The 11,447-nt window shown below is 46.4% G+C and overlaps 2 protein-coding genes across 2 annotated transcripts in view; one reads left to right on the forward strand and one right to left on the reverse strand.

Moving 5' to 3' along the window:
- The window catches only part of dnah9l (dynein, axonemal, heavy polypeptide 9 like), a 23,728-nt gene extending 20,725 nt beyond the window's left edge, over positions 1-3,003 (forward strand). The window contains exons 69-77 of the mRNA XM_078098669.1: positions 3-194; positions 288-407; positions 520-579; positions 682-864; positions 974-1,156; positions 1,349-1,464; positions 1,600-1,712; positions 1,823-1,963; positions 2,069-3,003. Of these exons, the coding sequence (XP_077954795.1) occupies positions 3-194; positions 288-407; positions 520-579; positions 682-864; positions 974-1,156; positions 1,349-1,464; positions 1,600-1,712; positions 1,823-1,963; positions 2,069-2,316 (1,356 nt within the window). The 3' untranslated portion in view covers positions 2,317-3,003. The remainder of the gene's footprint in view (positions 1-2; positions 195-287; positions 408-519; positions 580-681; positions 865-973; positions 1,157-1,348; positions 1,465-1,599; positions 1,713-1,822; positions 1,964-2,068) is intronic.
- LOC120816035 (uncharacterized) lies at positions 2,451-11,313 on the reverse strand. Its single transcript, XM_078098670.1, has 11 exons — positions 10,780-11,313; positions 9,491-9,578; positions 8,417-8,518; positions 8,105-8,170; positions 7,950-7,978; positions 7,724-7,861; positions 7,339-7,425; positions 5,929-6,003; positions 5,690-5,796; positions 4,037-4,217; positions 2,451-3,914 (listed from the first exon to the last, which is right to left on the reverse strand). Exons 1-11 carry the CDS (start codon positions 10,936-10,938, stop codon positions 3,003-3,005), a joined length of 1,944 nt encoding a protein of 647 aa, XP_077954796.1. The 5' UTR covers positions 10,939-11,313; the 3' UTR covers positions 2,451-3,002.
- Positions 11,314-11,447: the final 134 nt, after the last annotated feature.

Raw genomic sequence — 11,447 nt, forward strand, 5'->3', positions numbered from 1 at the left:
AGGACATCCTGGACCAGTGCAGCCGTGAGCAGGAGTTCAAGACCATCCTCTTCTCTCTGTGTTACTTCCACGCCTGTGTGGCCGAGAGGAGGAAGTTTGGATCCCAAGGTTGGAACAGAAAGTATCCGTTCAACACTGGAGACCTGACCATATCAGTTGACGTCCTATACAACTACCTGGAGGCTAATGCACAGGTGGGGTGTGAGATGAGCGGTGTGCCACAGTGCAGTGAGGATGATTGAGATGATTGCATGGCCATTAATTCCATAATGATCATGATGTTGAAGGTGCCGTGGGAGGACCTGAGGTATCTGTTTGGAGAGATCATGTATGGAGGACACATCACTGATGACTGGGACAGACGCCTCTGCAGAACATATCTGGAAGAATATATGCAGCCCAACCAGGTTTGTTCTTTTGTTTGAGAGAGAAAGACAAAGTGTTGGGAGTTTTGGGATGCTTAGCTGTGTTCTGTTCGGGGTCTCAAGCTGGAATTGTTCTCTCTGCTGTTTTTTTCAGTTCGATCGGAAGCTGTCTTTGGGTCCTGGCTTTGTTGTTCCCTCCAACCTGGACTACCAGGTGACTAGAGATAGTTGGACACACTTTCCCTTTCACTGTCAAATGTCCCTGGAGTTGAACGCCTGCAGTTGAACAGAAGTGTACCTTTTTTTTTTTGTCCAGGGCTACCACGATTTCATAGATGAGATGCTGCCCCACGAGAGCCCAGTGCATTATGGGTTGCACCCCAACGCGGAAATTGAGTTCTTGACAGTGACGTCAGATAGCCTTTTCCACACTCTGCTGGAGCTGCAGTCTCCGGATGCTGTGATGGGGGAGGGAGCCTCACAGACCCTGGAGGAGAAGGTAGCTCCTCCTACATTTGCAACACCATCAGCTAACTGAACCTGTTCCTGAACTCCTAATGCTGGACTTGACACCAGCATAACACAATGTAGCAACCCTGCTCCCTCAGGTGAAAAACATTTTAGACGAGGTGCTGGAGAAGCTGCCGGAGGAGTACAACATGTCCGACATCACCTCCAAGACGGCTGAACGGTCCCCTTACATTCTGGTCTGCTTCCAGGAGTGTGAGCGCATGAACACGCTCATCTCTGAGATACGGCGCTCGCTCAAAGGGCTTGACCTAGGACTCAAGGTATGCTTTAAACCTTTCTGTGTGTGTGTGCTCTTATGATGGCGAACAGTGCACACTTCTTTGTGTGACGGACAAACCCGGCCTGCTGATTCCCCCCCTCTGGACACCTGCCACCCCATGTGATGCAAAAAGCGCCCCGCGGCTTGTTTGTTATATGCACTCGTGTCTCATGTTCAATGTGTGCGTTCAAAGGGGGAGCTGGCCATTTCCTCTGAGATGGAGAAGCTGCAGTCGGCCCTGTTCTTTGACAACGTCCCAGATACCTGGACCAAGCTGGCCTACCCCTCCACCTACAGCCTTGCTATATGGTGTGTGTGTGTGTGTGTGTGTGTGAGGGGGGTGGGGGGTTGTCTCTGGCATTTGAACAGCTTTTATGAATACGGGGATACATTTCAGCATTGTGAGAAATGACGTGTGTGTGTTTGTGTGTGTGTTTGTGTCAGGTATAATGACGTGTTGCAGCGCTGTAAGGAGCTGGACAGCTGGACTCAGGACTTGTCTCTGCCTAGTGTGGTCTGGCTGTCCGGGCTTTTCAACCCACAGTCCTTCCTCACCGGTAACACACAGAGCGCTATCAGGCGTTACTGGAATATGTCCGCCACTCTCCCATCATCTCTTTTCTCCACTCGCCGTTAATCCTTTTTGCTGTTTTTGTATTCTTTCCAGCGGTGATGCAGTCTCTGGCGCGTAAGAACGAGTGGCCGCTGGATAAAGTGAACCTGACTGTGGATGTGACCAAGAAGTTTAAGGAAGAGTTCAACCAACCTGCCAGGGAGGGTGCATACGTCTATGGACTTTATATGGAAGGTAGACAAACTCTACCGATTCCCTCCTTTTCTGTCATGTTTAAATTCACTACTTTTTAACAATCCATCGTTCCTGTGCTCCTCTCTCGTGTTCCTCTTCCGACAGGAGCAAGGTGGGACACTCAGGCCGGGGTGATTGCCGAAGCCCGTCTGAAGGAGTTGACCCCAGCCATGCCCGTTATCTCCGTCCGAGCTGTGCCCAACGATCGCCAGGAGATCAGGAATATCTACGAGTGTCCGCTCTACAAAACCAAGATCAGAGGACCCACATATGTTTGGACTTTCAACCTCAAAACCAGGGAGAGGTCTGCCAAGTGGGTGCTGGCGGGAGTGGCTCTGCTGCTCAGCGTCTGACAGGGAGTTTAGGCGTCGCGATTCCCAAGTTGAGAGGGATGGTATTTTATTGGGAATTTAGGTGTGTACCATGATATCACGATTGACTTTCTGCTATTCCTCATCCATACTGTTCAACTTGGAAAACAAAAGACTGAAAGTATCTTCTCTTTTTATTGAAAAATGATAAAATATACAGAAAGAAATGGCAAACGTTCGCACACTAGATCACAGTTAGAACTGATAATGTCAAAGCTTTTTTTTTAACAAATCAAATCTATACTACAAAATACGTTTTTAAGCGGGAAATAATAAAAGAAAAAAGAATCCGACAGTGGTGCCTCATTAGAGCGGCATTCAAGTGTGTTATTTTGTAACACTTGTACCTCTTACAGTATGTTATGCAGCAGTTTAAATAGCACATTAATTTACACAGGTGAAGCACTTTGACAACACGACGAGACAACTTCTATTTGTCTTTTCACTCCTTCCTACTTCACAGTACACATGGGTATAGTGTTCATCCATTCAATAAAAAAGAGTTAACAAAATAAATGTGTGTAAACCAGCTCTTAAACTGGAGATTCTAAAACACATACTGTAGCTCAGGCGCTGTATGTGCTAACAAGTCAAAATGATTCTAGTTTGGCCTCTGGATGGTTTTTCTACGTGTGTTTTCCATGCGTTTTCCGTGTGTTTGTGCTTCTCTAGTCACTGTCGGACCAATCGAGCTCCATCATGTCCATGGCTGCAGTGGCCATGTTGATCTTGGTTCCGTGTCGCACGCTGCAGCTCTTCACAGAGTTCTGATTGGACAAAGACCGCATGCTGACCTGTACCCCCGACTGACCGACGACCCCTACTTCACCTCTAATCTTTTGGCTGATGGCCTCGCTGCATCGACCCCTCACCCCCAACTCACTCCTCACCTTCATCACTCCCAGGTCGCCCATGTTCATGTCCATGTCCCCTAGTCTCTCCATCTCCCCCATCTCTTCCATGTCTAAGGACAGCATGTCCCCTAAGCCGCCCATACTCCCGTGGAGCCCCTTGAACATGGTCGGGAGCCTCCCTCCCTCTATACCTCCCCCTATCCCTTTCTCATCTAGCCTGTCCCCCAGCTTTTCTATCTCCCACCCACCCTCCTTCTCCTTCTCCCCCTCTGCTTCTCCGAAGCCCCCCGAATACCCTCGGACTATGGTGGTCACCCTGCTCCTCTGCATCCCTCCTTTCTCTCGGTCCCCCTCCTCCCACGTCCGCTCCTCCCTCTCAACCACCCCGCCGGGGAAACTCCTGAGTGTCACCTGCACCCTTCCTCCCTCCTTGCTAGCAGTCTCATCTCTGTCCCTCTGCCCCCAGCCTTTCTCCTCCAGGGGTCCCTCCTCCTCCCCTTCCTCCTCTCCCAACCGCCCCTGCAACCCTCGGAGCACGGCGTGCAGCCTCCCGCCGTCGAGGGAGCCTATCCCCCTCTCCAGCACCGTGCTGCCCCCCCTCTCCGAGTCTCCGTTGCTGAGGGTGCGGAGGAGAGAGCTGACGCCGGCACTGCTGACACTGTTGGAGTCTTGAGAATGCGAGCGGAAGAAGGAGCTGGAGGACCCGACGGACATGGGGTTGAAGAACTGATAAAGTCCGGGAGAAGGGGAGAAGAGGAGGGCCGCGATTATAGAAGAAAAAGTATTTGAGTAAATGTAAATTTGTTTTGAAAGCTGAAAAGAATTCAATTAGATCAACATCCACTTACTGGTGAGATGTTCGAGCGCTCCATGAGTAGGGAGGTCGGACTGGGAGACATGTTGGACCGCTCCATTAGCCTCTCCTCCCAAAGTTTGAGCCTCATCTCCCTCTCCTCCAGCTCCTTCTCTTTGGAGTACAGCTCCCTCTCCAGTTTCCGAAGGCGCTCCAGGGTCGACTCGATTTCACACCTGGAGAATGACAGAATATACGTCACCTGTTGGGACTTTGTGTGTGCAGACATGGCAGGGAGAAATAATTCTGATAAATATTTCACTAGCACTTGCAACATTGTTCCAAAATGCTGCTCTTTTCAGAGATCACTAATGACCAATGTGCTTTACATTCACTATCTTGGACACAAGTTGGTGTGATTCCAAATACAAATAGTTTTACAGAACATTTTGTAAACTAATTGTCACTGTTTTCTGTTTTTGCGGTTCATATAGTACTTTGCATTTTGAAATGAAAGAAAATCATGACGTGTCTATTTTGTCTGTGCATTGAATTTTAGGAAGACGCTGTACCCCAAGAGTACACAGAAATACTTTATTATTGTATATTGTAAAGGGATCAGCTACTAACGCTTAAAATAAGCAAATGATGTTCACTATAGAACTTGTCACCTGAAAGAAAAACCTGAAAGAAAAGCTGCCACTCTGGCAAATATTAGAAGAATAACTCTATTTTAAATTAATGTGTTCTGGCGTCCTATAGCAAATCACATGAAATAACATATTTAGTTCACTTGACTTCCTGCAGAAGAAACAAAATAAAGTATAATATTTAGCTGCAGTGTTCTAAGTTGCCACTAGAGGTCCTTCTGAGTTGTGAGTCCCTGTCTATGAACCTGCATTCACAAACACAATCAACTCACAGCAACTAAATTTAGAGAGATATGAAGAACAGCCATACCGCCTCCTGTGTTCCTTCCATACCTCCCTATTCACTCAGCCCGCCCCTTCAACTCACTCACTCTTTCTCCCCCTCCTCCTCCTCCCCCCCTTCCCCTTTCCTTGTCCAAGCTTTTCCAACCGTACCAAAAACTTCACTCAGAATTGATTGCCTCGCTGTATTCGTGTTAAAAATGCACAGAATCTTGCACTTTGTCTCTGCTGCTCCTTCCTCCCCCTCCCCCTCCCCTCCCCCCTCCCTCTCTCTCCTCTGTCTCACCCCTGTTCTACAACCTCTCTCGCTTCCGCCCACCAGCGTTTTTTTTTCTCCCCCGTTCAGTCTTTTAGATTTCCCATGCACCCAGTAGCTTTCCGAACTTACTCTTCTCCATCTCATACTTGCTTTCCCCTCTATCTCACCCCCACCCTCCCCCACGGTGGCGTGAGGGCAGAGAGGAGGAGGAGTGGAATCTCTTCCATGGACACTTTCCAAAGAGCTTATTATAGACTGAAGTAGAGCACAGGGTCACACATTCAACTTCTCTCCCGAGCTTTGGAGTCCACAGAGCTGTGTGTGTATGTATGCACATGTTGACTATGTGGCATTTGTGTGAAAATGTGCATATCGACGTATATTCTGTAGTCTGCAGTCTGCAGATTTGTCAGTCTGAATAAGACTTAATATACTTTAAAATGACATGCCTCGTTCTCAGACACGGTGCAGATACCGTTTTATTTTGGGATGTCTGCAAGATTGTGCGAGTACATACCTCCACTGGTCCTTATTATGTAGGAAAGAGTTACACTGGTCCGGCAGCCTGCTGTCGTTGGCCATGGTCTCCAGGTTTACCAGCACCTGTTTAAACTGCGGACGCTCCTGTGGGCACATGCACGCACGGATGATAAAATAACCAGCTGACAGACCTTGCTTTACCATTTAATATCTAAATTGTAGCGAAGCGTAAAATACATTTCAAGGAGATTAACCACCATGGTGCATTTTGCTTGCCTTTGGGTCGGCTTGCCAACATTTCCTCATCAGCTCTGCAAAACTTCCTGGGCAGCTGGTGGGGATGGTCAGCCTCTAAATACATGGAAACATACAAGAAGTATCTTTTTATTATTAACAAAACTTTCACATTGTACCACATTGCCTTTTTTTTTAAATAGTTAGACCTGACGACGCTTTAATGCCGTTAAAAAAATATCTAAAGTTTTTCTCAAAAATATGAAATATTCTGGACTAAGTGCGGAACAATTAAGAGTCACCGGACCCGCTGCAGGCTCTGCGAGGCCCAGTGGGGCGAAATGCTATAAGGTATAATGTTTGCCATTTTCACCAGCTTAGTTTAGTGTATAGTTTGTAGAAAACACAAAGTAGAGATAAGGCTGATGACAATATCTTCATTTTTGCCAAATTTAGTCGAAAACAAAAGTATTTGGCAAATTAGAATTTTGACCTGAAGCTAGAGAAAAGGTCAGAAGATCATCAGAGTCAGTCTCATTCATCTTTTGCACTACGATGGTAATCGCAGCAATCCCTCAAATATAATTTGCTACGAGACGAAGCGCTCATAATGTACGATAAAGTCATCAGGCCTGTGTGGGTCTGGATTTATCAGTTGCCTAAAACAGATGGGAAGCTTTCTATAACACGCAAACTGCATTAATGCCACTAAATCCCGACATTCCACTTAGAGAATGTCCCTGCATGAAAGATCCCCAGGAATCACCAAAGGTCTGAATGAACCCAGCAAACAGCTCCACAGTTCAATGCAGTGAATGGAAACAGTGATATTTCAGGATTAATCCCCAGAGAAAACTGGCTCTAAGTGGAAAGAGGGCAAGTACGAGGGTCCGGAGGAGGGGCACGGCAATGGAGGGGAAAAATCAAGAGGGAGACTGGGAAAGGGAAAGAGAGAGAGAGAGAGTTATTTAGGGAGAGTATTTGGAGATTAGCCAACAGCTACGCAGGAATCATGTTCTCAGAGTTGTTTGTTGGCCCGCAGTGTGTGCATGTGTGTGTGTCTGTTGGGGGGGTTAAGGTGCGTCCATAACACTTCCACCGTATAACCATCATCCTCATCCCCCACTTTACATGAACATCTTGAATCAAACCTCCGACCACTACAATCTTTCCTCTTTCCACACATTTCTCTCCCTTTGTCTCTCTCTCTCTCTTAAAGGCAGGGGGAGTCTGGCCGAGGTCCACTGCTGTGTATACAGGCCTTACAAGAGCAGAGAACTGACATCAGGCCTAAAAATACCCCGCCTCACCAGCTCACAGTGGAAACCATGAGAGCATTGCATTGTTCCCCCACCTTCTCAACTCCAACGGCTCTACAATGCTGACGGTGTGTTCAGGGAGGTGTTTGTGGTTGTTAGTGTGAGTGTGTGTGTGTGTGGGGGGGAGGTTTACCTCTTGTTTTTCCACCACCAGCCACGCAACCTGCAGTCCTTCGAAACCTTTGAAAGGAACCTCACGAGTCAGCATCTCCCACAGCACCTGGCCACAGAATGGAAACGGTGGGTTCATTCAGACACGGCTTCTCTAACGGGCCGCTAGTAGCTCTCTTATATGCAACTCTCCTGAATAGTTGGGCAGATGTCTTAATAGACTAAATAGAAAAAGACAGAAGTAGAGTCTAAATGAATGCACAGCAGGGCTGATTACAGAGCTAATGTCAACAAGTTTCTGATTCATTCACTCAATTCATTCAAAACCAAACAACATTCCAGCTGTCAGTAACAATACTGTCACTATATCAGCATGCTGGCCTCAGCATACTGATATTTATACTCACCACGCCATAGGAGTAGGTGTCACAGGTCTCCGAGACGGGCAGGCTCTGAATCACTTCAGGAGCCATCCAAGGAAAGGTGCCCACCACCGTCATGTGTGTGGTGTGAGACAGGAACTTAGACGCCCCAAAGTCACAGATCTGAAGTCACAACGCAGCGCAGTGAAGAAAAACACAGAAATAACCGTGTGCCTGATTTGTGGTGGTGTGTACATGGCAAGACACACACCTTCAGCACCCTGTCTGCTGTCATCACCACTGTAAAAGAGAGGAAACCAGTTAACGTAGCGGGATAGGAAATAGTAACACAGTGCAGACAAATGGCAAAGAGAACTTGGGTGCAGATGTGCTTCAGAAAAGTAGTTATTGTCTTCCATGTGTTACCATTCCGCGACTTGAGGTCTCTGTGAATGACTTTGACTGGAGCTTCTGCGTGGAGGTAATGCATTCCTGTAAGGAAATCAAGCATCAACAGCTGGCAAAAAACACATTTCATTTGTATCCTGATTATTTATTTATCATTATATCTCCAACAGATATATGTCAATCATTTTTAATGAATTTCTAGTTTTAGTTTTTTCTTTTATTTGGCCTTTTACTGTTGTAGCAGCTGCAACAGACAATATGTTGTGGTTTAAAACATGTATTAAGAGAAAAATAAAACGCTGAGTAAACTTTTATTGACTCCAGGTGCACCTTTGGCTATCTCTATGGCCCATGTCATGATTTGCTCCATGTCCATCTCCTCGCTCTGCTCACTGGAAAGATACTCATACAGAGATCCTGCACTGGCGTATTCTGCAAGAACACACAAACACACACACAAGCAATGGTCATTACAGGAGAACGGGGCTACGCATTAAAATAATATATGTCACTTTACTGATTACACCTTGGAGTGCACATCAAGATGTTATAATGCTTTTAATCCAGATTATCTCTTGCAGTGTCTCCCCTAGTTTTACAACTTTAGAGGGGTTGGGAGGGGGGGCTTAGTATGCCCGATGCGAGCGCCCCGACACGTGAGGATATAATGGAAGGGGAAACACTGTTCTGAACTCTGAGCCATTCTCATTTTACAGTGAAATCTGAAAAAAAGAGAGGTGCAGAGTAGACGACGTGACATGGAAGAAGTCTGATGAGTAGAACATCCACAACCGTGTCTTTTTAAACGTACGGCAGGATGCGTTTTTAACAAACTCACTGCACTCTCATTTTGTGTCAGTATTGGATTTTATTAGACGAGTTGTTGCTGGACAAGCAGTGGTGCGTCTGTGCTTTATCTGAACCACATGACCCCCATCCAGGATTACAAACACATCCAAGAATGCTGGGCTCAGTTACAAATGTCCTGCCAGGAAACACAGCAAGACCCTGCGTCCTCACCGATGCCTCAAAACACACACAAAGACCATCAGAGCATTTGCTAACGTGTCCCTAAAGTGCGCCTTCAGGATGTAATACACACTGCAGCAATAAAGCTAATGGATAAACACATTGCACACACACACACACGTGCGCGCTTGTGTAATTTTACAAGAGGGGAGAATCTGCCGTGACCTTAACCCCTCCCTGCCTCACCTTAAGCCTCCACCTTAACTCCTACTTTCCTATGAGACCGTAACCCAAAGATTATAATAATACATATATCAATTTAAAGCAATGCTTCCAATAATATATCTTACCTGAATTTGGATTCTTTGGATTTAAATAATTCCACAATCACATGTTTTGTTTTAATCCCATAAACACACAAGGGGGGGGTCTGACCTGTGACAATGCCATAGTTGGGGGATTCCAGCACGGCTCCATAAAACTGAATGATGTTCTTATGACTCAGGACACTGAGAATCTCAGCCTGGAAGAGGAGACAAGAAGAAAAAAAAGAAAGAGTGGCATGAACAACTTCACATACGTATAGAATTCATCAATAAAGTGGAAATCATTCCCGAAGGACCATGAACCTAAAAGATTGATTTTTTGACTTTTCCCATATCCAATTCTCATCATTGTTTACGGCGTCTCTGACATCCCTTAGCTGAGGTCTGAACCTCTTTCATAACACGGGTTGATTCTCCAAACAGAAATCCTCCACATCAAAGTGACAAACATGCCGTGAATCTAATTAAGTCCTACACTCGGCCTTTGTGGAATATGTAACTGTTGCCAAGCAACATAATACCAAACCATCAATTGGATCAAATCACGTTAAAAACTGCATACAAATACTTTCTCAACAGGAGGTTGTTGCTTTAACTTCTCCCGCCACTGTGTTAAAAATAACGTTTTAATGTGATGCGTTTACAAGTAGCACAACATCACATGAAGCATGCAGAAAAACACACAACACTAAGCAGCCATTCCCCCATAATCCATCAATGAGTATATATAGATATATATATATATTAGATATATATATATATATATATATATATATATATATATATATATATATATTTGAACAGTACACACACACACACACACTCTGATATGCACGTCTGCTCGTGTGTTAGTGTGAGAAAGTAAACGTGAGAGTCGTAAGTCAAACAAGGTTTTATGCCGTCGGCCGATGCGTGTCTCCTTATATATGGGCATGTTCTACACGCAACAACCATAACACCGGTGCCTAATTTACCATAAAGTCACGCTAGCTCCTAATAGTTTCCTGACACTGGGCCGTGAGGCTCCATCAGACCGAATGAAGTAACATAAAAGGGAATAGAGGGAATAGAGAACCACCCGGCCTGAATGCAGTGCATGAAGCCCCAAATGACCACACACCTCGTACTAAAACACAATGTGAGGAACAAGGAGGTGCTGGCATAAATAATCCATGAAGAGGGGGGGGGGGCGCAGGAGGGGGGTGGGGGAGGAGGAGAGGGATGTTTGAGATAAACACACACGTTGGACAGCAGACAACAGGCGAGGGAAGGAAAAGAGGGGTTTGGGCTGTCCAAAGACAATCTGAGAAATGAGCGTAAACTCATTTGACACAGAGTACTTAGAAGTTATAGACTTCTAAGTACTCTGGACCTTAAAATGATGAAATGACACGTTACCTCTTTGTCGATCTTTAGAAGTTTCTTCACAGCCACCTCCTTGTCCCGGGATATCCAGCTGGCCCTGTAGACGCTCCCGAAGCTGCCCCCTCCACAGTTCTCATAAAACAGCAGGTCCTCGTGCTTTATCTGCACAAACGACGAGCCGGGGGACGACATGGCATACTGACTCACGCGATCACGATCACACACACATACACACACACAAACAGCACAAAAGCGTGCACACACAACCGCCAAACGTTGCCCCAAAAGTGTACAAGTCACGGATCAGCACAGAGAGAGAGAGAGAGAGAGAGCGGAGGAGACCGAATGATGAGAAGTGGGGCCCTTTCCTCCACAGGGTCAGAGTGGACGTTGTCAAGATCGTCACAGAGAAGAAACCAGAAAGGGCTGGAAAAAGAGAGAGAAGTTCTCTCCCCGTGAGTCAGGAAGAGCCCGAGCCCCACTGTCACCAGTAGAATAGAGAAGGGATTACATTGCCTGATGGTGGTGATCTGGTGTTACTGCAGCGCAGCACAACACACACACACACACACACAGAGCGAGGGGATGAACCAGAGGTGAGTGTTTAAGTGTGTGTAAGTTACGGTTTGCACTCAGTGCGTGCCGTCTGCCCGCAGCAGACACACTGTTCAAATATGGTCACCGGCATCCAGGGCATTCCT

The sequence above is a fragment of the Gasterosteus aculeatus genome, chromosome 3, assembly GCF_964276395.1.
Source record: "Gasterosteus aculeatus chromosome 3, fGasAcu3.hap1.1, whole genome shotgun sequence".
NCBI lineage: Eukaryota > Metazoa > Chordata > Actinopteri > Perciformes > Gasterosteidae > Gasterosteus > Gasterosteus aculeatus.

What these genes read in the sequence shown, in the direction of transcription:
- LOC120816035 (XM_078098670.1), bottom strand. Translation starts at nt 10,938, where the DNA reads ATGTCGTCCCCCGGCTCGTCGTTTGTGCAGATAAAGCACGAGGACCTG. An exon ending in TGGTGGTGGAAAAACAAGAG is followed by an intron (nt 6,004 to 7,338) that starts GTAAACCTCCCC and finishes CCATGTATTTAG; the next exon opens with AGGCTGACCATCCCCACCAG. An exon ending in CATAATAAGGACCAGTGGAG is followed by an intron (nt 4,218 to 5,689) that starts GTATGTACTCGC and finishes GTCATTCTCCAG; the next exon opens with GTGTGAAATCGAGTCGACCC.